This window comes from Balaenoptera ricei, chromosome 5, assembly GCF_028023285.1.
Source record: "Balaenoptera ricei isolate mBalRic1 chromosome 5, mBalRic1.hap2, whole genome shotgun sequence".
Lineage (NCBI taxonomy): Eukaryota > Metazoa > Chordata > Mammalia > Artiodactyla > Balaenopteridae > Balaenoptera > Balaenoptera ricei.
Window position 1 is genome coordinate 98,093,690 of NC_082643.1, and position 27,476 is coordinate 98,121,165.

At 41.8% G+C, this 27,476-nt stretch overlaps 1 protein-coding gene across 1 annotated transcript in view; it reads left to right on the forward strand.

The window, feature by feature from the left end:
- The window catches only part of FAM184B (family with sequence similarity 184 member B), a 127,248-nt gene that overhangs the window by 69,654 nt on the left and 30,118 nt on the right, over window positions 1-27,476 (forward strand). The window contains exon 8 of the mRNA XM_059923288.1: window positions 21,279-21,385. Within this exon, the coding sequence (XP_059779271.1) occupies window positions 21,279-21,385 (107 nt within the window). The remainder of the gene's footprint in view (window positions 1-21,278; window positions 21,386-27,476) is intronic.

Here is a 27,476-nt window from a genome sequence, read left to right on the forward strand (position 1 = left end):
TGATTGGGTTTTTTGTTTTTTTAACATTGAGCTGCATGAGCTGTTTATATATTTTGGAGATTAATCCTTTGTCCATTGATTCATTTGCAAATACTTTCTCCCATTCTGAGGGTTATCTTTTCATCTTGTTTATGGTTTCCTTTGCTTTGCAAAAGCTTTTAAGTTTCATTAGGTCCCATTTCTTTATTTTTGTTTTTATTTCCATTACTCTAAGAGATGGGTCAGAAAAGATCTTGCTGTGATTTATGTCAAAGAGTGTTCTTCCTATGTTTTCCTCTAAGAGTTTTATAGCGTCTGGTCTTACATTTAGGTCTTTGATCTATTTTGAGTTTATTTTTGTGTATGGTGTTAGGGAGTGTTCTAATTTCATTCTTTTACATGTAGCTGTCCAGTTTTCCCAGCACCACTTATTGAAGAGGCTATCTTTTCTCCATTGAATATCCTTGCCTCCTTTGTCATAGATTAGTTGACCATAGGTACGTGGGTTAATCTCTGGGCTTTCTATCCTGTTCCATTGATCTATATTTCTGTTTTCGTGCCAGTACCATATTGTCTTGTTTACTGTAGCTTTGTAGTATACTCTGAAGTCAAGGAGTCTGATTCCTCCAGCTCCGTTTTTTTCCCCTCAAGATTGCTTTGGCTATTCAGGGTCTTTTGTGTCTCCATACAAATTTTAAGATTTTTTTTGTTCCAGTTCTGTAAAAAATGCCATTGGTAATTTGATAGTGATTGCATTGACTCTTTAGACTGCTTTGGGTAGTAGAGTCATTTTCACAATATTGATTCTTCCAATCCAAGAACATCATATATCTCTCCATCTGTTTGTGTCATCTTTGATTTCTTTCGTCAGTGTCTTATAGTTTTCTGAGTACAGGTCTTTTACCTCCTTAGGTAGGTTTATTCCTAAGTATTTTATTCTTTTTGTTGCAGTGGTAAATGGGATTGTTTCCTTAATTTCTCTTTCTGATCTTTCATTGTTAGTGTATAGGAATGCAAGAGATTTCTGTGCATTAATTTTGTATCCTGAAACTTTACCAAATTCATTGATGAGCTCTCGTAGTTTTCTGGTGGCATCTTTAGGATTATCTTTGTATAGTATCATGTCATCTGCAAACAGTGACAGTTTTACTTCTTTTCCAATTTGGATTCCTTTTATTTCTTTTTCTTCTCTGATTGCTGTGGCTAGGACTTCCAAAACTGTGTTGAATAATAGTGTTGAGGGTGGACATCCTTGTTTTGTTCCTGATCTTAGAGGAAATGGTTTCAGTTTTTCACCATTGAGAATGATGTTTGCTGTGGGTTTGCCATATATGGCCTTTATTATGTTAAGGTAGGTTTCCCTCTATGTCCGCTTTCTGGAGAGTTTTTATCATAAATGGGTGTTGAATTTTGTCAAAAGCTTTTTATGCATCTATTGAGCTGATCATATGGTTTTTATTCTTCAGTTTGTTAATATGGTGTATCACATTGATTGATATGTGCATATTGAAGAATCCTTGCATACCTGGGATGAATCCCACTTGATCATGGTGTATGATCCTTTTAATATGTTGTTGGATTCTGTTTGCTAATATTTTGTTGAGGATTTTTGCATCTATATTCATCAGTAATATTGGTCTGTAATTTTCTTTTTTTGTAGTATCTTTGTCTGGTTTTGGTATCAGGGTGATGGTGGCCTCGTAGAATGAGTTTGGGAGTGTTCCTTCCTTTGCAATTTTTTGGAAGAGTTTGAGAAGGATGGCTGTTAGCTCTTCTCTAAATGTCTGAGAGAATTCACCTGTGAAGCTATCTGGTCCTGAACTTGTGTTTGTTGGAAGATTTTTAATCACAGTTTCAATTTCATTACTTGTGATTGGTCTGTTCATATTTTCTGTTTCTTCCTGGTTCAGTCTTGGAAGGTTATACCTTTCCAAGAATTTGTCCGTTTCTTCCAGGTTGTCCAGTTTATTGGCATAGAGTTGCTTGTAGTAGTCTCTTATGATGCTTTGTATTTCTGTGGTGTCCATTGTAACTTCTTCTTTTTCATTTCTAATTTTATTGATTTGAGTCCTCTCCCTCTTTTTCTTCATGAGTCTGGCTAAAGGTTTATCAATTTTATTTATCTTCTCAAAGAACCAGCTTTTAGTTTTATTGATCTTTGCTATTATTTTCTTTGTTTCATTTATTTCTGCTCTGATCTTTGTGATTTCTTTCCTTCTGTTAACTTTGGGTTTTGTTTGTTCTTCTTTCTCTAGTTCCTTTCGGTGTAAGGTTAGATTGTTTATTTGAGATTTTTCTTGTTTCTTGAGGTAGGATTGTATTGCTATAAACTTCCCTCTTTAAGTGCTTTTGCTGCATCCCATAGGTTTTGGATCATCGTGTTTTTTTTGTCATTTGTCTCTAGGTATTTTCTGATTTCCTCTTTGATTTCTTCAGTGATCTCTTGGTTATTTAGTAACGTATTGTTTAGCCTCCATGTGTTTGTGTTTTTTATGGTTTTTTTTCCCCCTGTAATTGATTTCTAATCTCATAGCATTATGGTTGGAAAAGATGCTTGATATGATTTCAATTTTCTTAAATTTATTGAGGCTTGATTTGTTGACCCAAGATATGATCTATCATGGAGAATGTTCTGTGTGCACTTGAGAAGAAAGTGTAATCTGCTGTTTTCGGATGGAATGTCCCATATATATCAATTAAATCTATCTGGTCTATTGTGTTATTTAAAGCTTCTGTTTCCTTATTTATTTTCTGTCTGGATGATCTGTCCATTGGTGTAAGTGAGGTGTTAACGTCCCCCACTATTATTGTATTACTGTCAATTTCCTCTTTTATAGCTGTTGGCATTTGCCTTATGTAGTGAGGTGCTCCTATGTTGGGTGCATATATATTTAGAATTGTTATATCTGCTTCTTGGATTGATCCCTTGGTCATTATGTGGTGTCCTTGCTTGTCTCTTGTAACGTTCTTTGTTTTAAAGTCTATCTTATCTGATATGAGTATTGCTACTCCAGCTTTCTTTAGATTTCCATTTGCATGGAATATCTTTTTCCATTCCTTCACTTTCAGTCTGTATGTGTCCCTAGGTCTGAAGTGGGTCTCTTGTAGACAGCATATATATGGGTCTTGTTTTTGTATCCATTCAGCAAGCCTGTGTCTTTTGGTTGGAGCATTTAATCCATTCACATTTAAGGTAATTATCGATATGTATGTTCCTATTACCATTTTCTTAATTGTTTTCAGTTTGTTTTTGTAGGTCCTTTGCTTCTCTTGTGTTTCCCGCCTAGAGAAGTTCCTTTAGCATTTGTTGTAGAGCTGGTTTGGTGGTGCTGAATTCTCTTAGCTTTTGATTGTCTCTAAAGCTTTTGATTTCTCCGTCAAATCTGAATTAGATCCTTGCCAGGTAGAGTAATCTAGGTTGTAGTTTCTTCCCTTTCATCACTTTAAATATATTGTGCCACTCCCTTCTGGCTTGTAGAGTATTTGCTAAGAAATCAGCTGTTAACCTTATGGGAGTTCCCTTGTATGTTATTTGTCATTTTTCCCTTGTTGCTTTTAATAATTTTTCTTTTTCTTTAATTCTTGTCAGTTAGATTACTATGTGTCTCGGTGTGTCTCTCCTTTGGTTTATCCTGCCTTGGACTCTCTGCGCATACTGGACTTAGGTGGCTATTTCCTTTCCCATGTTAGGGAAGTTTTCGACTATAATCTCTTCAAATTTTTTCTCAGGTCCCTTCTCTCTCTCTTCTCCTTCTGGGACCCCTCTAATGTGAATGTTGGTACGTTTAATGTTGTCCCAGAGGTCTCTTAGGCTGTCTTCATTTCTTTTCATTCTTTTTTCTTTATTCTGTTCTGTGGCAGTGAATTCCACCATTCTGTCTTCCAGATCACTTATCCGTTCTTCCGCCTCAGTTATTCTGCTATTGATTCCTTCTAGTGTATTTTTCATTTCATTTATTGTATTGTTCATCTCTGTTTGTTTAATTCTTCTAGGTGTTTGTTCTTTAATTCTTCTAGGTCTTTGTTAAACATTTCTTGTATCTTCTCGATCTTTGCCTCCACTCTTTTTCTGAGGTCCTGGATCATCTTCACTATCATTATTCTCAATTCTTTTTCTGGAAGGTTGCCTATCTCCACTTCATTTAATTGTTTTTCTGTGGTTTTATCTTGTTCCTTCATCTGGTACATAGTCCTCTGCCTTTTCATTTTGTCTATCTTTCTGTGAATGTGGTTTTCGTTCCACAGGCTGCTGGATTGTAGTTCTTCTTGCTTCTGCTGTCTGCCCTCTGGTGGATGAGGTTATCTAGGAGGCTTGTGCAAGCTTCCTGATGGGAGGGACTGGTGGTGGGTAGAGCTGGGTGTTGCTCTGGTGGGTAGAGCTCAGTAAAACTTTAATCCACTTGTCTGCTGATGAGTGGAGCTGAGTTCCCTCCCTGTTGGTTGTTTGGCCTGAGGGGGCCCAGCACTGGAGCCTGTCCAGGCTCTTTGGTGGGGCTAATGGCAGACTCTGGGAGGGCTCACGCCAATCAGTACTTCCCAGAACTTCTGCTGTCAGTGTCCTTGTCCCTGCGGTGAGCCACAGCCACCCCCTGCCTCTGCAGGAGACCCTCCAACACTAGCAGGTAGGTCTGGTTCAGTCTCCTTTGGGGTCACTGCTCCTTCCCCCTGGGTCCTAATGCACACACTGCTTTGTGTGTGCCTTCCAAGAGTGGAGTCTCTGTTTCCCCCAGTCCTGTAGAAGTCCTGCAATCAAATCCTATTAGCCTTCAAAGTCTGATTCTCTGGGAATTCCTCCTCCCCTTGCCAGACCCCCAGGTCGGGGAGCCTGATGTGGGGCTCAGAACCTTCACTCCAGTGGGTGGACTTCTGTGGTATAACTGTTCTCCAGTTTGTGAGTCACCTACCCAGTGGTTATGGGATTTGATTTTATTGTGATGGTGCCCTTCCTACTGTCTCATTGCAGCTTCTCCTTTATCTTTGGATGTGGGGTATCTTAGTTGTGATTCTGATGCTCTTGCAAGAGGGAGTGAGCATACGTGCTTCTGTTCCACCATCTTGAACCAATCTCCTCGTCTGTTCTTTTAAACTGAGTTTTCTTTTCAAAAAGATAACCTACCTACAAAGCACAGAATTCATAAGGTGCATAAAGGTATACAGTGAAAAGCGTGCCCCCTCCCCCAGTTCCCTGTCTGTTTTATTTTGTTTTACCTCTTCTTGTATCTCCTTTCATATGGTGCATATGCAGGCATCATTATGAATATATTATTTTCTTCTGCAAATGATAGAATTCTCTCCTTCTCTCTGCTTTTTCCTAAACTTAAATTTTTGTAGCTTGGAGATTGCAACACAGCAGTACACTTCCATATCAACTTCATTTTTTTTAAAAAAAGAGCAACTGTCTAGTGTTCCCTTGAACAGAAAAACTGTAATACATGTACCTCTTCCCTTATGATGAATTTTTAGGTTGTTTCTAATTTTTCACTATAGATAATACTTAAATGGATAACACTGTAGAGGGATACAGTGTAGCATGGTGGTTAAGCGGGCTATTCCCTGAACCTGACGCCTGGTTTCTTACTGGCTAAAGAATCTTGGACAATTGATTTAAAGTCTGTTTGCTTGAGCTTCTTCACCTGTAAAATGGGTCTGATGATAATACCTACCTCCCAGGGTTTTTATGAGGACTAAAGGAATTAATATATAAGCAGTGATGAAAACAGCACCCAGCACGTGTAAATGCTCAGTGGGTGCTAACTCTTACCATCGTAGAATTTGCTGGGTCCAGCGGTATGAGTGGCTTTAACTTTGATAGATTTGCTGCATTGCCTTCCATCAAGGTTGTCAGTGTACCGCCATGGCAGCACATGCAAGTGCCTGTTTCCCCACAACCTTGCCAACACAGCAGGTCACACAACTTTTTGAACTTGGTCAATCAGAGAAAATTTATAATTTAATTTAGATATTTTTGGCAAGCCAACTCTATACCAGCCAAGTGAGTCAAACCTTTGCTGAGGCCTTGGAGGTGCAAAGTCCAGGCTTATGTGGATGGTGTGTGAGCAGCACACTGCCGTGTGGTGAACCCTGCACCCACGTGGGACACGACAAAGGTTGTTCTTAGCTGTTCTGCCAAAGCATTTCAGTGAGTCAAGAGAGATATAAATAATAAGACCAACTGAGAGCAGACTTTTCACTCCACTCCCAGAATATGCAGAGGGAGGGTTGCCAGCCCTGGGTGTGGCTCTGTCCCCATCATAGACAGCTGAGACTCCACTGAGCCTTTTGTCCTGGTCTCTCATGTCTAGTCTCCTTGATTCTCTTAGGTTCACAATGTTCTTCATTGGTTTCCAGAAAACCATGTCAGTCTTGGTAATTCTAAAGGAAACTTTTTTCCTGGAAGTTTCTGGTGCCTGGGTCACAGTGAACCAGGGGCAGAGAAGGGACAAAGTTTTCATAGATCCCTGCCTGCACCGTCTCCAGAAGAAAAGGGAGAGTCATTTGTGGTCATCATTAGTCAAGTCATTTCACCTCAACAAGTATTTATAAGTGCTATCACTATGCAAGGCACAGGGCTGGATGCCGGGGTGAGTGAGGTTCAGTCCTGGTCCTTGGAGAGCTCCATTTCAAATGCAGCAAGTAAATATTATGTAATTATCTCTCTGAGATCAGTTTCCTCACTACTCCTAGTGGCAAACACAGATCAAGTACCAATAATGTAGTGCAGTACACAGTCCCACAACAACCCTATGAGGCAAGTGTTATTTTAAAAAAATATTTATTGATTTATTTTTTAATTTGGCCATGCCGGGTCTTAGTTGCAGCATGTGGGATCTTTGCGTGCGGGATCTTCGTTGCGGCATGCGAACTCTTAGTTGCGGCATGTGGGATCTAGTTCCCTGATCAGGGATCAAACCCGGGCCCCTGGCATTGGGAGTGCAGAGTCTTTTTTTTTTTTTTTTTTTTTTTTTTTTTTTTTTTTTTAAACATCTTTATTGAAGTACAATTGCCTTACAATGGTGTGTTAGCTTCTGCTTTATAACAAAGTTAATCAGTTATACATATACAATATGTTCCCATATCTCTTCCCTCTTGCATCTCCCTCCCTCCCACCCTCCGCATCCCACCCCTCTAGGTGGTCACAAAGCACCGAGCTGATCTCCCTGTGCTATGCGGCTGCTTCCCACCAGCTATCCATCTTACATTTGGTAGTGTATATATGTCCATGACACTCTCTCACCCTGTCACATCTCACCCCACCCCCTCCCCATATCCTCAAGTCCATTCTCTAGTAGGTCTGTGTCTTTATTCCCGTCTTGCCACTAGGTTCTTCATGGCTTTTTTTTCCCTTAGATTCCGTATATATGTGTTAGCATACTGTATTTGTTTTTCTCTTTCCGACTCACCTCACTCCGTATGACAGACTCTAACTCCATCCACCTCATTACAAATACCTCCATTTCATTTCTTTTTATGGCTGAGTAATATTCCATTGTATATATGTGCCACATCTTCTTTATCCATTCATCTGTCGATGGACATTTAGGTTGCTTCCATGTCCTGGCTATTGTAAATAGAGCTGCAATGAACATTTTGGTACATGACTCTTTTTGACCTATGGTTTTCTCAGGGTATATGCCCAGTAGTGGGATTGCTGGGTCGTATGGTAGTTCTATTTGTAGTTTTTTAAGGAACCTCCATACTGTTCTCCATAGTGGCTGTATCAATTTACATTCCCACCAACAGTGCAAGAGAGTTCCCTTTCCTCCACACCCTCTCCAGCATTTATTGTTTCTAGATTTTTTGATGATGGCCATTCTGACCGGTGTGAGATGATATCTCATTGTAGTTTTGATTTGCATTTCTCTAATGATTAATGATGTTGAGCATTCTTTCATGTGTCTGTTGGCCATCTGTATATCTTCTTTGGAGAAATGTCTATTTAGGTCTTCTGCCCATTTTTGGATTGGGTTGTTCGTTTTTTTGTTATTGAGCTGCATGAGCTGCTTGTAAATCTTGGAGATTAATCCTTTGTCAGTTGCTTCATTTGCAAATATTTTCTCCCATTCTGATGGTTGTCTTTTGGTCTTGTTTATGGTTTCCTTTGCTGTGCAAAAGCTTTTAAGTTTCATTAGGTCCCATTTGTTTATTTGTGTTCTTATTTCCATTTCTCTGGGAGCTGGGTCAAAAAGAATCTTGCTGTGATGTATGTCATAGAGTGTTCTGCCTATGTTTTCCTCTAAGAGTTCGATAGTGTCTGGTCTTACACTTAGGTCTTTAATCCATTTTGAGTTTATTTTTGTGCATGGTGTCAGGGAGTGTTCTAATTTCATACTTTTACATGTACCTGTCCAATTTTCCCAGCACCACTTATTGAAGAGGCTGTCTTTTCTCCACTGTATATGCTTGCCTCCTTTATCAAAGATAAGGTGACCATATGTGCGTGGGTTTATCTCTGGGCTTTCTATCCTGTTCCATTGATCTATATTTCTGTTTTTGTGCCAGTACCAAACTGTCTTGATTACTGTAGCTTTGTAATATAGTCTGAAGTCAGGGAGCCTGATTCCCCCAGCTCCATTTTTCGTTCTCAAGATTGCTTTGGCTATTCGGGGTCTTTTGTGTTTCCATACAAATTGTGAAATTTTTTGTTCTAGTTCTGTGAAAAATGCCAGTGGTAGTTTGATAGGGATTGCATTAAATCTGTAGATTGCTTTGGGTAGTAGACTCATTTTCACAATGTTGATTCTTCCAATCCAGGAACATGGTATATCTCTCCATCTGTTTGTATCATCTTTAATTTCTTTCATCAGTGTCTTATAATTTTCTGCATACAGGTCTTTTGTCTCCTTAGGTAGGTTTATTCCTAGATATTTTATTCTTTTTGTTGCAATGGTAAACGGGAGTGTTTTCTTAATTTCACTTTCAGATTTTTCGTCATTAATGTATAGAAATGCAAGAGATTTCTGTGCATTAATTTTGTATCCTGCTACTTTACCAAATTCATTGATTAGCTCTAGTAGTTTTCTGGTAGCATCTTTAGGATTCTCTATGTATAGTATCATGTCATCTGCAAACAGTGACAGCTTTACTTCTTCTTTTCCGATTTGGATTCCTTTTATTTCTTTTTCTTCTCTGATTGCTGTGGCTAACACTTCCAAAACTATGTTGAATAATAGTGGTGAGAGTGGGCAACCTTGTCTTGTTCCTGATCTTAGTGGAAATGGTTTCAGTTTTTCACCATTGAGGACAATGTTGGCTGTGGGTTTGTCATATATGGCCTTTATTATGTTGAGGAAAGTTCCCTCTATGCCTACTTTCTGCAGGGCTTTTATCATAAATGGGTGTTGAATTTTGTCGAAAGCTTTCTCTGCATCTATTGATAGGATCATATGGTTTTTCTCCTTCAATTTGTTAATATGGTGTATCACATTGATTGTTTTGCGTATATTGAAGAATCCTTGCATTCCTGGGATAAACCCCACTTGATCATGGTGTATGATCCTTTTAATGTGCTGTTGGATTCTGTTTGCGAGTATTTTGTTGAGGATTTTTGCATCTATGTTCATCAGTGATATTGGCCTGTAGTTTTCTTTCTTTGTGACATCTTTGTCTGGTTTTGGTATCAGGGTGATGGTGGCCTCGTAGAATGAGTTTGGGAGTGTTCCTCCCTCTGCAATATTTTGGAAGAGTTTGAGAAGGATAGGTGTTAGCTCTTCTCTAAATGTTTGATAGAATTCACCTGTGAAGCCATCTGGTCCTGGGCTTTTGTTTGTTGGAAGGTTTTTAATCACAGTTTCAATTTCAGTGCTTGTGATTGGTCTGTTCATATTTTCTATTTCTTCCTGGTTCAGTCTCGGCAGTTTGTGCATTTCTAAGAATCTGTCCATTTCTTCCAGGTTGTCCATTTTATTGGCGTAGAGTTGCTTGTAGTAATCTCTCATGATCTTTTGTATTTCTGCAGTGTCAGTGGTTACTTCTCCTTTTTCATTTCTAATTCTATTGATTTGAGTCTTCTCCCTTTTTCTCTTGATGAGTCTGGCTAATGGTTTATCAATTTTGTTTATCTTCTCAAAGAACCAGCTTTTAGTTTTATTGATTTTTGCTATTGTTTCCTTCATTTCTTTTTCATTTATTTCTGACCTGATCTTTATGATTTCTTTCCTTCTGCTAGCTTTGGGGTTTTTTTGTTCTTCTTTCTCTAATTGCTTTAGGTGCAAGGTTAGGTTGTTTATTCGAGATGTTTCCTGTTTCTTGAGGTAGGCTTGTATTGCTATAAACTTCCCTCTTAGCACTGCTTTTGCTGCGTCCCATAGGTTTTGGGTCGTCGTATCTCCATTGTCATTTGTTTCTAGGTATTTTTTGATTTCCCCTTTGATTTCTTCAGTGATCACTTCATTATTAAGTAGTGTATTGTGTAGCCTCCATGTGTTTGTATTTTTTACAGATCTTTTCCTGTAATTGATATCTAGTCTCATAGCGTTGTGGTCGGAAAAGATACTTGATACGATTTCAATTTTCTTAAATTTACCAAGGCTTGATTTGTGACCCAAGATATGATCTATCCTGGAGAATGTTCCATGCGCACTTGAGAAAAATGTGTATTCTGTTGTTTTTGGGTGGAATGTCCTATAAATATCAATTAAGTCCATCTTGTTTAATGTATCATTTAAAGCTTGTGTTTCCTTATTTATTTTCATTTTGGATGATCTGTCCATTGGTGAAAGTGGGGTGTTAAAGTCCCCTACTATGATTGTGTTGCTGTCGATTTCCCCTTTTATGGCTGTTAGTATTTGCCTTATGTATTGAGGTGCTCCTATGTTGGGTGCATAAATATTTACAATTGTTATACCTTCCTCTTGGATCGATCCCTTGATCATTATATAGTGTCCTTCTTTGTCTCTTATAATATTCTTTATTTTAAAGTCTATTTTGTCTGATATAAGAATTGCTACTCCAGCTTTCTTTTGATTTCCATTTGCATGGAATATCTTTTTCCATCCCCTCACTTTCAGTCTGTATGTGTCTCTAGGTCTGAAGTGGGTCTCTTGTAGACAGCATATATATGGGTCTTGTTTTTGTATCCATTCAGCCAGTCTGTGTCTTTTGGTGGGAGCATTTAATCCATTTACATTCAAGGTAATTATCGATATGTATGTTCCCATTCCCATTTTTTTAAATGTTTTGGGTTTGTTATTGTAGGTGTTTTCCTTCTCTTGTGTTTCCTGCCTAGAGAAGTTCCTTTAGCATTTGTTGTAAAGCTGGTTTTGTGGTGCTGAACTCTCTCAGCTTTTGCTTGTCTGTAAAGGTTTTAATTTCTCCATCAAATCTGAATGAGATCCTTGCTGGGTAGAGTAACCTTGGTTGTAGGTTTTTCTCCTTCATCACTTTAAGTATATCCTGCCACTCCCTTCTGGCTTGCAGAGTTTCTGCTGAAAGATCAGATGTTAACCTTATGGGGATTCCCTTGTGTGTTATTTGTTGTTTTTCCCTTGCTGCTTTTAATATGTTTTCTTTATATTTAATTTTTGACAGTTTGATTAATATGTGTCTTGGCGTGTTTCTCCTTGGGTTTATCCTGTATGGGACTCTCTGTGCTTCCTGGACTTGATTAACTATTTCCTTTCCCATATTAGGGAAGTTTTCAACTATAATCTCTTCAAATATTTTCTCAGTCCCTTTCTTTTTCTCTTCTTCTTCTGGGACCCCTATAATTCGAATGTTGGTGCGTTTAATGTTGTCCCAGAGGTCTCTGAGACTGTCCTCAGTTCTTTTCATTCTTTTTTCTTTATCCTGCTCTGCAGTAGTTATTTCCACCATTTTATCTTCCAGGTCACTTATCCTTTCTTCTGCCTCAGTTATTCTGCTATTGATCCCATCTAGAGTATTTTTAATTTCATTTATTGTGTTTTTCATCGTTGCTTGGTTCCTCTTTAGTTCTTCTACGTCCTTGTTAAATGTTTCTTGCATTTTGTCTATTCTATTTCCAAGATTTTGGATCATCCTTACTATCATTATTCTGAATTCTTTTTCAGGTAGACTACCTATTTCCTCTTCATTTGTTAGGTCTGGTGTGTTTTGACCCTGCTCCTTCAACTGCTGTGTGTTTTTCTGTCGTCTCATTTTGCTTATCTTACTGTGTTTGGGGTCTCCTTTTCACAGGCTGCAGGTTCGTAGTTCCCGTTGTTTTTGGTATCTGTCCCCAGTGGGTAAGGTTGGTTCAGTGGGTTGTGTAGGCTTCCTGGTGGAGGGGACTATTGCCTGTGTTCTGGTGGATGAGGTTGAATCTTTCTGGTGGGCACGTCCACGTCTGGTGGTGTGTTTTGGGGTGTCTGTGGCCTTATGATTTTAGGCAGCCTCCCTGCTAATGGATGGGGCTGTGTTCCTGTCTTGCTACTTGTTTGGCATAGGGTGTCCAGCCCTGTAGCTTGCTGGTCGTTGAGTGAAGCTGGGTCTTGATGTTGAGATGGAGATCTCTGAGAGATTTTTGCCGTTTGGTATTACGTGGAGCTGGTAGGTCTCTTGTGGACCAGTGTCCTGAAGTTGGCTCTCCCACCTCAGAGGCACAGCCCTGATGCCTGGCTGGAGCACCAAGAGCCTTTCATCTACACAGCTCAGAATATAAGGGAGAAAAAAATAGAAAGATAAAAAGAGGATAAAATAAAATAAAGCTATTATAATAAAAAATAAGAAAAAAAAATTATTAAGAGTAAATGTATTCAGAAAAAAATTTTTTTTAATTTTTAGAAACAGATTTATTAATTTTTTATAGTAAAAAATAAGAAAAAGATTTTTAAGAAAAAAATTTATTAAGAAAAAAATTTTAATTTTTTAAAATAAAAAATATGAAAAAACTTATTAAAAAATTTTTTAATTTCTAAAAATAGAAAATACGGAAAAAATTATTAAGAAAGCATATATTAGGAAAAAAAAATTTTTTTTTTAAGTAAAAAAAAAAAAAAAAAAAAAAAAAAGGACGGACCTAACCCTAGGACTGATGGTGAAAGCAAAGCTATACAGACAAAATCTCACCCAGAAGCATACACATATACACTCACAAAAAAAGGAAAAGGGGAAATTAATATATCCTGCTCCTAAAGTCCACCTTTTGAATTTGGGATGATTTGTTGTCTATTCAGGTATTCAACAGATGCAGGCACATCAAGTTGTTTGTGGAGCTTTAATCAGCTGCTTCTGAGGCTGCTGGGGGAGATTTCCCTTTCTCTTCTTTGTTCATACAGCTCCCAGCGTTCAGCTTTGGATTTGGACCCGCCTCTGCATGTACGTTGCCTGAGGGCGTCCGTTCCCCGCCCAGACAGAACGGGGTTAAAGGAGCAGCTGCTTCGGGGGCTCTGGCTCACTCAGGCCAGGGGAGGGAGCAGTACGGAGGAGGTGGGGCGAGCCTGCGGCGTCAGAGGCGTCGTTGCAGCAGCCTGAGGTGCGCCGTGTGTTCTCCAGGGGAAGTTGTCCCTGGATCACGGGAGCCTGGCAGTGGCGAGCTGCACCGGCTCCCGGGAGGGGCAGTGTGGAGAGTGACCTGGGCTCGCACACGGGCTTCTTGGTGGCGGCAGCAGCAGCCTTAGTGTTTCCTACCAGTCTCTGGGGTCCGCGCTGTTAGCCGCGGCTCGCGCCCACCTCTGGAGTTCGTCTAGGCGGCGCTCTGAATTCCCTCTCCTTGCGCGCCGTGAAACAAAGAGGCAAGAAAAAGTCTCTTGCCTCCTCGGCGGCTGCAGACCTCCTCTCCGGCTCCCTCCTGGCTCGCCGCGGCACGCCAACCCCTTCAGGCTGTGTTCACGCCGCCAACCCCAGTCCTCTCCCTGCGATCCGACCGAAACCCGCACCTCAGCTCCCAGCCCCGCCTGCCCCAGCGGGTGAGCAGACAAGCCTCTCGGGCTGGTGAGCGCTGCTCGGCGCTGAGCCTCTGTGCGGGAATCTCTCCGTTTTTCCCCCTGCGCCCCTGTTGCTGTGGGATCCGCGCTGATAGCCGCGGCTCGCACCCGTCTCTGGATTTCGTTTAGGCAGCGCTCTGAATCCCCTCTCCTTGCGTGCCGCGAAACAAAGAGGCAAGAAAAAGTCTCTTGCCTCTTCGGCAGCTGCAGACTTTTTCCCGGACTCCCTCCCGGCTCGCACCAAAGCCCAAGCCTCAGCTCCTAGCCCCCGCCCGCCCCGGCGAGTGAGCAGACAAGCCTCTCGGGCTGGTGAGTGCTGGTTGGCGCCGAGCCTCTGTGCGGGAGTCTCTCCGCTTTGCCCTCCGCACCCCTGTGGCTGCGCTCTCCTCCGCGGCTCCGAAGCTTCCCCCCTCTGCCACCTGCAGTCTCTGCCCGCAAAGGGGCTTCCTAGTGCCTGGAAACCTTTCCTCCTTCACGGCTCCCTCCCACTGGCGCAGGTCCCGTCCCTATTCTTTTGTCTCTGTTATTTCTTTTTTCTTTTACCCTACCCAAGTACGTGGGGATTTTCTTGCCTTTTGGGAGGTCTGACGTCTTCTGCCAGCGTTCAGTGGGTGTTCTGTAGAAGCAGTTCCACGTGTAGATGTATTTCTGCTGTATCTGTGGGAAGGAAGGTGATCTCCGCATCTTACTCTTCCGCCATCTTGCCCCTACCGGGAGTGCAGAGTCTTAGCCACTGGTCCACCAGGGAAGTCCCAAGGCAAGTGTTATTATTATCCTTGCTTTACAGATAGGAAGACTGAGGCCCAAAGAGCAGCACCAGGGCCCAAACCACGATTCTGTACCGCTTCTCATTAGTAAAGTGGCAGTGATAATCCCTGCCCTCCCCCCCTCCAGAGACTTGTAATGAACAGAAGAAAGCACATGAAGGCACTTTTCAAAACCGTTATAGAGTCTATAAATGTAAGGTGACTTTGTAGTATCTATTACAGTTCCTATTAATCATTTCAGCAAAACCCCATTGCATTAGGTGTTCTATTTTAAGATGTACATAATGCTACCTTTGAAAGATTGTCAAATGAACTTGAGAATGACTTTCAATATTTCCTTCCAGGAGATTTCCTGGGCATGGGTATTCCTTTAAAATAGAAACAATCTAGGTGAGGTTCATTGCCTAGAAGATGAAAGATGAAGACCTAATGTGAACGTGGGTTTAAAATAACCAGCCATTTGCTTGGGAGAAGTTGGGAGGAGGCTTCTGCAGTGGATGGTTGGAGGAGAAGCAGGGTTATTTATTTTTCTGTACACACTTTAACAATGGAGAGAGCCCTGGCCAGAACCTGAGAAATGCCTGATGGGGAAGCCAACAGTGTGAATTAGGGGCGATTAACTCAGGATACACCGAGAGTGGCTCAGGGTTGATCCTGGGAGGAACTCACTGGGATCGCAAGCAGACAAATAGAAAAGGGACGTTGGAGAGTCCGCTCCATTTGGAATTCAGAGAAATGAGTATTGGCGGGCTTGAAAGTGCTCTTTCAGCCAACTGTTCATTTCCATGGTCAAGTCCATTTGAGAAATATTCAGATGGCATCCCAGCTCCTTTTGAATGATGCACTTTGACCCAAAACACCAAGTACAGAAGGTGGGGGGTGAAGGAAGGGAATGTTTTTGCCATTTATATGGTCTGTTGGTCCCCTCTGCTGAACCATTAGTTTGTTGAAATCAAGAACTGTATCTCATTAATCTTTATCCTTCCAGCACTTAACATACCTGAATGTGGCAGATGTTTACACCTCCTTGTACATTAACTGATCCATGACATGACAACTGAACGAATGGAACTGAGGGTGCCATTCTGAGTTAGATTAGGAACACCTTCAAAAATTAACCTTGGCCAGAGGATGATTTAGAAGAACACCGGGGTCCTTCAGTTACTTGCAGGGAGGGGGAGGATTCATCACCCTTTTTGGGGGAAGGATGCTCTTGTCTCTGGTGTCATGGGGGCTGGAAACAACTGAACAGAAACAGAAAAGATTACCGAGTTTACCTCCCTGTTGATTTGGGAAACAGCCTTCATCTCTCAGGTTGATTTTGAGTGTCTCTTTTTAGATACTTCTAAAAGTATCATGCTAACAGCATAGCCGAGTGCCAGTGCAGTCACATGGAATGACACGAATGGTAGTGGGACGACCCAGGAGTCCAGTCCTGTGCTGTTCTCCAGTGGCCATGTGACCTGAGACAATTCGCTAGACTTCTCTGATTTTAGATCCCCCTCTGTAACACAAGGACGGGGGTGTCTTTCCTGCCCACCTCACTGAGTTGCAGGCATCCATGAGTTCATGTATGGAAATGGATGAATGCTATGTAGTGGGGAGCTGGTGTAGTCATCCGAGTGCATCATCAGCCTTTTTAAGCATTTTCCATCCTCTCCTGTTTCTGGACTCCTGCCCAGGATGCCTTTAAATATATCAGTGGTTGATAAGGTAGCCCAGAAATTATATCCTGCACATTCTCTTTCATGGTCTTCACAGTGGCTCAGAGTACATTTGAACTTCTTTTTCATCTCCATAATAACTGTTGTGAGAGCTTTGTCCGTTATTCATGTTGCTTTAAGTTCCTTCTCCCTTTTTCCTTGATCAGTCTTACTACAAGTTTGATGTGTCTTTTCAAAAAGCCAGCTTTCAAAAAAAAAAAAAAAAAAAGCCAGCTTTCAGATATGTTGGTCAGATCTATCTTTTTGTATGTCATTAATTTTGTCTTTCATACCTCTTTCCTTCTACTTACTTTAGGTTTATTATGTTATCCTTTTTCTAACTTCTTAAATGTTCTCTAATAAATACATTTAAGGCTATGAATTTCCCTCTAAGTATATATCTTTAGCTGTATCCCAGAGTTTTGAAGTTTGTCTCATTTTTAAACCTACTTTCTTATTGTTTTCTAATTTTATTGCATTGTCATTAGATAATATGGTCTGTAGAATGTCAACACTCTGAACTATGTTGAGATTTGCTTTGTAGCCTGCTGTGGGGTCAGTTTTTTTTTAATGTTTCCTATGTGATAGCAAAGAAGTAGTCTCAGTTTGGGTGTTAAAGTTTATATATTTGAATTCTAGTTCTGTGATATATTCACTGTATGACCTAGGGCAAGGTACATATCCTCTCCTGCTTCAGTTTCATCACCTTTAAAATGGAATGATTCACATCTCAGAGAGTTGAGGGCCTGGTACACACTAAGCATCATATAAACATTAGCAGTGATTACTATTCTTTTTTAGCTATTAGGCTTAGCTTATTAATCTTGTTCAAATCTTTCATATCCTAGCTCATTTTGTGTACCTGATATATGAGTCTCTGAGAGGTATGCATTGAAATCTCCCACTATAAATTTGCTTGTTTCTCCCTACATTTCTGTACATTTTGCCTTATGTTTTCAGTCTCTGTTGTTAGGTGCCTACAGTTTCATTATTAGAGCTTTTTAGTGAATGATTCCTTTTACCAGGGTAGAGATGTTCGTGTTGAATTGAGCCAATTCTTATTTATTGTGATTACTGGTACCATTTAGATTGTTTTGGCCACATATTTTGTGCTTTCTGTTTACTAAAATTTCCTTATAACCTTCCATTTTCCTTTTGAAACCTGGACCTAATTAACTTTGATCATCATGTATGTATTTATAGTGTAGTATTATGCTATTCTGATTTTTTGTTGTTCCATATTTGCTGTGCAATTTTCCCCACATTATACAGAACATGTGTTTATAACAGTTGTCTCACAAAACTCTTTTGCTTAGATTATGATCTTTGCTTCTGGGCTTTATAAGAATTGGAGAGCTCCAAGATACTTCAATGCCCAAAATACCTGAAAGTACAAGGCAAAGGTGGTCCTTTTAGCCTCAGGTCCATGTGGAGGTTGTAAGCTGGTCAGTGACATCATTTTTGAAAGTGCACAGCAATGAACCAAACTCACTGGGTCCTGCACCTAGCACATGTCAACCAGTTAGACTTCAGTGTCCAGTTACAAACACTGAAGAGAGAAGATTCAGGCAATGGAAAATGGCCTTGCTGAACGTTCTTAGTTACTGGCTGTAGGACTTATAACAATTTGAAAACTATATCTGGGATTACTTTTACCCTCATTTATATTCCAGGATGGGAGAGAGAGAACACTTCTATAACTAATACAAAGCAGAAAAACTTTTGTCTGTTTCATTTATTGCTGTGTCCTGGAACAGTGCCTGGAACGTAGTAAATGACCAGTAAATATTGTGAACAAATTATGGTACCAAAATAATTGTTATGGGAACTTTGAGAAGAAAGAGTGTAATTGCAACAAAAGAGATTGTGAAGGCTTCATGGAGGAAGTGACAGTTTAGTAGAGCTTTGAAGGATAGTGAGGTCTGGAGATTAAAGAGTGTGCATCAGTTAGGGTTTGATCAGAGGAACAAATTACTAGAAATGATATAGAATATGGAATTCCTTTTGGGAAATAACCTGACATAATTGTGGGAGCCAGCTAAATTTTATGTTCAACTGTTGCTCCCGAATCTGCTGTGGGGCTTAAAGTGGGCCTAAAGCAGGGCAGGCAGCCAGAAGGAAAGAAGGACAGATGTAGAATGGGGAAGACCAAGGGCGAATGCAACCCTGAAAGTGAGCTGGAACAGTGTCGGTTTCTGAGGCTGATGAAGCTCCAGCTTTGGTGTGATACGTGTGACCTGTGGGAGAGTCTGGCATCCTTCATCACAGAGCCAAACGTGCCCTTGGCCCAGGACATGGAGAAGCCTAGGGATGGTCCAGCAGGAGGCGGAAGAGCTGAGAGCTCCCAAACTGCCCAGTCCACCAAGCTGAGCCAGCAGATTGGTGACAGTGCGCGGGAGCTCCAGCCACACCTGGCGCCCTGCATCAGGCATCCAGAGGCTTAGAAAGATAAAGGCTGCTGCTTTGTGCTCATCTTCCAGACCTTGCACAAAATCAGCTGGCCCAGAATATGCAGGGAAGGGAATCCTGGGAAATGTAGCTCTGACTTAACTACGTTGGCTCAGAACACATCACCCCCAAAGGGAAGACAAGGGCTTAGGTAGAATGGCTGTGGAGGCAGAATGGCCCCTTAGCCTCTAACAAGCTGTGCTGCTGGACACTCTGGACAGGTCCTCCGGGCAGGGGTGGGCAGTCACTTCCCAAATGCCCCTCCACCCTGATCCTGTGGAGGGGTCCAACATCACATGGGATCAAGATTTTGTCCCACTTAGAGACACCACAAAGTTCTCGGAACTTAAGAATTATGAAGGCACTAAGGGCTCCTGAGCAGAGCTGGAAAACACCCAAAATTTGGGCCACAACCATCCCTACACCCACACCCTCCAGCTGCGTGCCCTGCAGATTTCTCACGAGAAGTGCACTTAGTCCCAGCTGTTGCCCCCAGGGGACGTGATGGGAGCGCGGGGTGAGTGTGGGAGAAAATGGTCCTCCTGCTGTCCTAGAGTGGCCCGTGAGTTATTTGCGTTAATTTATGTCATGTTTACCAAGCATAACCATGTGCCACACGCTGTTCGCAGAACCAGGAAAACAATGGTGAACAGAGCAGAGTCCCTGCCCTCATGGGGCTTACCTTCCAGTGAGGGAACCAGAATAAAAAAGTAGACAATTAACGTCACCGGAAAACAAACAGTGAGGTCATACAGCAAGGTGGGAAAAAAAGTGAGAGAGGGTGTTATTTTAGAGAAGGGTAGTCAGAGAATAATCCTGGGGAATGTTATTTTGAGTACTTACTGTGTAGCTAATACTCTTCCAAGGACGTTACAGTCGTTTACATTTACATGCATTTAATCCTCATGACAACCTAAGTAATTTTCCCAAAGTTACGTCATCAATAAGAAGAACTGGGATTTAAACATAGGCAGTCTGCTGCCAGAGCCCAAGCTTTAAACAAGGGAAGGATTCTTGGTGGTGGTGACTGAAGTGAGGAAGCACATAAATATCACAGGGTAGAGCATTGCAGGCAGCGGGAACAACCAGTGCAAAGGCCCTGAGGCAGGTATATGCTTGTCATTGAGAGGAAGTGAGACCAAAAGTTCAGTTCTGGACGTGTGACAGTTTTGAGAAGCTTATTAAGCATCCAAGAGATATCTGGAGGGCAGTTGGATATACAAGTCCAGACTTTAGGGGGAAACTTGGAAACAGAGATAAATTTGTTTGTCATCAGTATCCATGGAATTAGATGAGACACTAGGGAGTGAGAGAGAGAAGAGAAGTCCAAGGACTGAGGTCTAGGGCAGGTGAGGAGGAGGTTTTAGCAGAGGAGACAGAAAAGGAGCAGCTACAAGAGAGGCGGAAACCCAGGAGAGGGGGCTGCATGCAGATATTTCCAATTCTGCAGAGAGGTCCCGTTAGCTGAGGCCCGAGGAGTGACCATTGGATTTGGCAATGTGGAGGTCATCATTGGCCTTGACACTGGTGGCCTTTCATAGACATTAGAGTACATGGAAGGCAACCAAAGCAGTTTCATTCTGTGTCAAGTGGGGAGGGGAGCCCAAAGCCCCATCTTCCAGCCTCAGCTTTGCCCCTCTCACCCCCGAGGGCATCTCCCAGGGTCCCTGGAGCACAGTTTGAAAACCACAGATGTAACCAACCCCTTTGTTTTACAGCTGATGAAGTTCAGGTCCAGAAAAAAAGACAAGACTGGCTCAAGGCCAGGCACATAGTTAGCAGGAAGCGCAGGTTGCAATTTATTAATATTTAATGAGATTTCTCAACAAAGAAATCTGTCCTAGCCTGTCTTACCCTGTTTTCCATGGACAGTGGTTACTGTAACAAGTAGAAAAATCAAAATAAGAAAGTCTTCACCTTTCTATCTCTGCAGAAAGGGGAAATGATAATGAAAAAATTCAACCTCATAGAAAATTCCGAAGCCTCATTATTACCTCATGGTTTCCATATTGTCCTCCCACCATACCCCATTTCTCAAAGCTTCTGGTCAAGTTCCATGTTTTCTGATCCTGTGTGATAGGATGTAGCAGACTGCCACCTGTAAAATGGGTATAATAATAATACCAGTTGCTCCCACTTATAGACCAGTGGCTGTTGCTGGCACTGTTCTCAGATCCCCACAGCAGGGTCAGATTCCCCGATGGCATTTCATTTCCACTCCTCACTGGTGGGAACCCTGGACAAGCTACTTCCTCTCTCCGTGGTTTAATTTCGTCAGCTGTGTGACATGCTTGGTAGACTGGAAACAGGACACAGGGATAAGGGCTGACACTGCTCCTAAGCAAGGCAGGCGGCTCAGCACTGAATCATCACAGGCCTGCGAGCTGGGCACTGCCACTGGATTGCAGGGGGCTCTTTCTCCTCCACTCTCTGGTTTGATAAACCACAGGTTGACTCGGAGAACTGTACTTCGTCTCATCTTGCAACTGTTTTTGCCTTAGGATCCATGCTTGAGGCCGAATGAACCTTCTCAGACTCTGCCCAGAGGAGAAGAGTTTCAAGATAAGTTAGCAGCTGAAGAAGGAACCAACAGCGACAAAGAGGAAAGGTACAGGGGGACAGGCAGGCTTCTGAGGGCTCCAGTGAATGAGGACTCAGACTTGGAAGGATTCATTCATTCATTCATTCTGTCCTCACATGTTTATCACCGCCCCCTGCATGATGCTTAGGGAGGGAACAGACATGTCTTGCATGCCTCCAGCACAGCTATGGACTTTACCTGAATTATCTTATTTAATTGTCACAACAACCCAGAGGGACCATTTTGTATATTAAGAACCTGAAACTCAAAAGGGTTAATAAACTGCCCCAAATTCAGACAGACCTGGACTGGACCCAAACCTCTGCTCCCCATTCTTCCAAGTGTTCTTAACCAAGTAAGGGAGATGAGGGAGCTTAGTCACTGAGTGGAAATCTCCTACCTTTATCACCTATATTAGTCAGCTTTTGCTGTTGTAACCAACATTCCCAAAATATCGGTGGTTTTAGCTCATAGGTAAGCTATCTTTATTCTTGGCTCTGCCAAGCTCTGCTATTTTTATATGAGCTTGGCTCCTGACTGGGAGTCAGCTGTTATTGCTCTGCCCCAAGTCATGGGTAGAGTTTAAGTCTGCTCAGATGCCTTCCCATGCTGGGACCAAGACTGATGGATTAGCCTCTCCAGGGCATGTTGTTGTCATGGTAAAGGGAAGAAACTCAAAAAAGCTGATGGAAACATGCAATGCCTCTTAAAGCCTACACTCAGAACTGCATTCTCTCATTTTTACCCACATTCCATCGGCCAAAGCAAGTCACATGACCAAAACTGATATCCCTAGGCAGAGGAGAATATGCTTGCCAAATGTCTTAGTTAGCTTGGGCTGCTATAATAAAATACCATACAATAGAAGTTTATTTCTCACAGTTTGGAGGCTGGGGAGTCCAAGATCAAGGTGCTGGTCCATTCAGTTCCTGGTGAGAACTCTCTTCCTGGTTTGCACATGGCCATCTTCTTCTTGTGTCCTCAGATGGTGAAGAGAAAGGCGGCAGACAGTGTGGGAGGAGGTCTCTCTTGTGTCTGTTCTTATAAGGGCACTAATCTCACCATGAGGGCTCCACTGGCCTGACCTAATTACCTCCCATGGCCTTATTTCCAAATACCACCATTGGTGATTGGAGCTTCAACATGTAAATTTGGGGAGACACAGTTCAATCCATAGCATCACACAAGGCAGAGGAAGGGGAGAGTGAATATTTGCTGAACAATAATGATCTGTCACACCACCTCACAAGATTCTGATACAGTGGGTCTGGGTACATCCCAGCCCTATGTCTTTGGAGAAAGCTTCCCAGGTGATTCTGAGGCCGCCACAGTTATAATCCACTGCCCCACACTAATCAACAGCTGTGTGGGGTCCTGACAGATGACATGGAAACCATGCTACCATCTGGCAGCTCTTCAAGTAGTTGGTTGTCATAATCCATTCGGACTGCTTAGCAATGGCTTATGAGCAACAGAAATTTATTTCTACGGTTCTGGAGGCTGGAAAGTCGAAGGTCAAGGTGATGGCAGATTCTGTGTCTGGTGAGGGCTCACTTTCTGGCTTATAGAAGGCATCTTTTCACTGTGTCTTCACAAGGCGGAAGGGCAAGGGAGTTGTCTAGGGTCTCTTTTATAAAGGCACTAATCCCATGCATGAGGGTTTCACCCTCATGACCTAATCACTTTCCAAAGCCCTCATTTTTTTTTTCTTTTTTTCTTTTTTTTAAATGGGTATTCACATTTATTTATTTATTGAATTTTATTTTATTTATTTTTTTATACAGCAGGTTCTTATTAGTTATCCATTTTATACATATTAGTGTATACGTGTCAATCCCAATCTCCCAATTCATCCCACCACCACCCCCCACCGCCACTTTCTCCCCTTGGTGTCCATACGTTTGTTCTGCACATCTGTATCTCAATTTCTGCCCTGCAAAAATTGTACCATTTTTCTAGGTTCCACATATATGCATTAATATACGATATTTGTTTTTCTCTTTCTGACTTACTTCACTCTGTATGACAGTCTCTAGATCCATCCACGTCTCAACAAATGACCCAATTTCGTTCCTTTTTATGGCTGAGTAATATTCCATTGTATATATATACCACATCTTCTTTATCCACTCATCTGTCGATGGACACTTAGGTTGTTTCCATGTCCTGGCTATTGTAAATAGTGCTGCAATGAACATTGGGGTGCATGTGTCTTTTTGAATTATGTTTTTTTCTGGGTGTATGCCCAGTAGTGGGATTGCTGGGTCATATGGTAATTCTATTTTTATTTTTTAAGGAACCTCCATACTGTTCTCCATAGTGGCTGTATCAATTTACATTCCCACCAACAGTGCAAGAGGGTTCCCTTTTCTCCACACCCTCTCCAGCATTTATTGTTTGTAGATTTTCTGATGATGCCCATTCTGACTGGTGTGAGGTGATACCTCATGGTAGTTTTGATTTGCATTTCTCTAATAATTAGTGATGTTGAGCAGCTTTTCATGTGCTTCTTGGCCATCTGTATGTCTTCTTTGGAGAAATGTCTATTTAGGTCTTCTGCCCATTTTTGGATTGAGTTGTTTGTTTTTTTAATATTGAGCTGCATGAGCTGTTTATATATTTTAGGGATTAATCCTTTGTCCATTGATTCATTTGCAAATATTTTCTCCCATTCTGAGGATTGTCTTTTCGTCTTGTTTGTAGTTTCCTTTGCTTTGCAAAAGCTTTTAAGTTTCATTAGGTCCCATTTGTTTATTTTTGTTTTTATTTCCATTACTCTCGGAGGTGGATCAAAAAAGACCTTGCTGTGATTTATGTCAAAGAATGTTCTTCCTATGTTTTCCTCTAAGAGTTTTATAGTGTCTGGACTTACATTTAGGTCTCTAATCCATTTTGAGTTTATTTTGGTGTATGGTGTTAGGGAGTGTTCTAATTTCATTTGTTTACATGTAGCTGTCCAGTTTTCCCTGCACCACTTATTGAAGAGACTATCTTTTCTCCATTGTATATCCTTGCCTCCTTTGTCATAGATTAGTTGACCATAGGTGCGTGGGTTCATCTCTGGGCTTTCTATCCTGTTCCATTGATCTATATTTCTGTCTTTGTGCCAGTACCATATTGTCTTGATTACTGTAGCTTTGTAGTATAGTCTGAAGTCAGGGAATCTGATCCCTCCAGCTCTGTTCTTTTCCCTCAAGACTGCTTTGGCTATTCAGGGTCTTTTGTGTCTCCATACAAATTTTAAGATTTTTTTGTTCTAGGTCTGTAAAGAATCCAAAGGCCTCATTTCTTAATACCATTATACTGGGCAATAGGCTTCAAAATATGAATTTTGAGTGGACAGAAACATTTATAACATAGCATTGAGGAAGCAGAGCCTACACTCCTAAATCATATCAATGGCAGTGTCAGGTACCCTATAGTCCAGCAAACTCTCCAGCTAATAATACTTCCACAGGTCCCTCCAGATTCTGTCTCAGGATCTATGAGGTGTAGAACCATAGAAGTTAAAGAGCACAGACTCTGGAGTCAGGCCTTCAGACTAAATCCTGGTACTGTCACTTACCACTGGTAGCTACAAATCTTGTCCTGTTTAAAACTCACAATTCCAAAGGGAAAGAAATCATCTTTACTGTGAAAATACTGGCAGGAATTTCAAAGAGGTTTCTAAGGGACCCAGCTTGGGGCACATGTGCATCCCTGAGCCAGTCTTTCTGGCCAAGGAGATGTCTGGCTCTGATTGGCCAGGTATGTGTCACATGCCCTTCCCTGGGGCCAGCTAATGATGAGGGCAGAGTTAGCTGCACCCAAACCCTGTGGACTAAACAGGACCACCATGGAAAGAGGAAAGGCTTCCCCAAGGAGAAGATGCTGGGCAGAGCAACAGCAGTGGTGGTCACAACAGACTTGTCTTTTTCTCCCACATACCTATATTGATAAAGGGGTTCCTCAACTCTAGAACCAAATGAGGAGGTGTGGGGTCTCTAAGCTTCTTCCACAGTGGTTTTAGTGGGAGTGTAAGGACTAAGCAGTGATGGGAAAGGAATAGAAAGATCCAAGGTTAGAGGCTGTAGGACAGAACAAACGCATTGGCTCCTTTAAGGGGTGAGGCTGTGTATTCAGTAGTTAACCCCTTGAAGGATGCTTGTCAGAGAACTTCTGGCATGGTGGCTCTAAGAGGGAGGTGGCTTTTCCATTGGCTGTTGATTTAAGGTGGGGGGTAGCAGGTCAGAATCAACTTCAGAGGGAGCAGGGGGAGTCAGGAGAGTTAGCTATGGCTTGCTTTGTGAGAGATGGTAGGATAAGATCAGGTTTTTAGGATATGAGGGAATTTGGGGCAATAAAATGGAGTAAGAGAGGGGAATTCCCATTAGTGGTGTTCCAGGGAATAATGATGATGATGAAAATTGAATATTTACTGAATGTTGGATTAACCCATTTCATATTCATTAGGTAGACACCATTATTGAAGTACTTCATTTTATTTTATTTTTTAAAATATTTATTTATTTATTTTTGGCTGCGTTGGGTCTTTGCTGCTGTGCGCGGGCTTTCTCTAGCTGTGGCAAGCTGGGGCTACTCTTCATTGTGATGCGCGGACTTCTCATTGCAGTGGCGTCTCTTGTTGTGGAGCATGGGCTCTAGGCTTGCGGGCTTCAGTATTTGTGGCACGTGGGCTCAGTAGTTATGGCTTACAGGCTCTAGAGTGCAGGCTCAGTAGTTGTGGCACGCGGGCTTAGTTGCTCCATGGCATGTGGGATCTTCCCGGACCAGGGCTCAAACCCGTGTCCCCTGCATTGGCAGGTGGATTCTTAATCACTGCACCACCCGGGAAGTCCCTGAAGTACTTCATTTTAAAGATGGGGGAAAAAAAATAAAAATAAAAATAAAAATAAAGATGAGGGAAACTGAAGAACAGAGAGGTTCAGTAACTTGCCCATCTGCTTACACTGCCAGTAGATGGTAGGATCCAGATGATAGTTTCTCTGGCTCCAGAACTCATGCTTTTAACTACATCTCAACTTAGGGCAGCTGTTCTTATGTGCCACGTGAAGTTCCACAGTTTTTCTACTTTTCCAAGGTCACTCTCTCCTTTAATACTCAATAATAAGGACTGAAACTCCCACTTCCAGGCATGACAGGGTAACTGGTACTAGACTTGCCCTCGTTCTGTAAACAACTATAAACTGAGCAAAATATATGAGACAGCTCTTTTGAGTAATAGGACAATATGCAGAGAAGGACCATGTCCTTCAGAAGGGCAACATGAGTTGAATCCCATAATCACCCCACATTTGCTCCTGCCTCTCTCCCTGGGGACAGTGCCAACCACAGTGCAGAGGATTGGAGGCAAGCTGAGCTGAGCAGGCAGATGTCAGGGCTCAGGGCTGCTAAAGCAGCTGGACTTTGTAAGGTAGAGTACCAGAAGAGAGGATCCTATGTGGGGGGGATAGAGGGCAGAAATCTATGAGAGTTTTCCATAGGTCCTTGCCAGGGGCTTGAGTGAGCATGTACAAGATGAGACTCCATGAGGCCTAGGAGTGTGCTGCTGCCATGGTGCTGAGGAAAATGAAGATACCAGAGATGCAACGCTAGCAGACATTGGAGTCTCAGCTCAGCCAGAATAAAAAAGCCTTTCTGAGCTCTCTGAGCATTTAGTTGAGACCTCAGAGAAGTAACACTTTAGGAGTAAGAAACATACCCTATAGGGTAAGGGCCACACCCTAGAACAAAGGGCAATGTTGAAATATACCTGCTCTAACAAAAGACAAATCCAGGTGTAAAAGGATCAGAAAGAGCCTTCAGTAATTTAACTGGCTGTCATAACAAAACAACACTTTTGAAAGGAATTCATAATACAGACTCCCTACATTGTATTATCCACAATATTGAGCATTTGATGAAAACATTATGAGACATGGAAGGAAGCAGAACAGTGTGACCTGTAATCAAGAAAAAAATCAGCCAATAAAGCCTAACATGACCTAGATATTGGAATTAGCAGACAAGGACTTGAAAGCAGTTGTATGAGCTATGTTCAGGGACATAAAGGAAAAGATTGTTATAATGAGTGAACAAATAGGGAATTTCAGCAGAGAAATGAAAACCTTGAAACAAA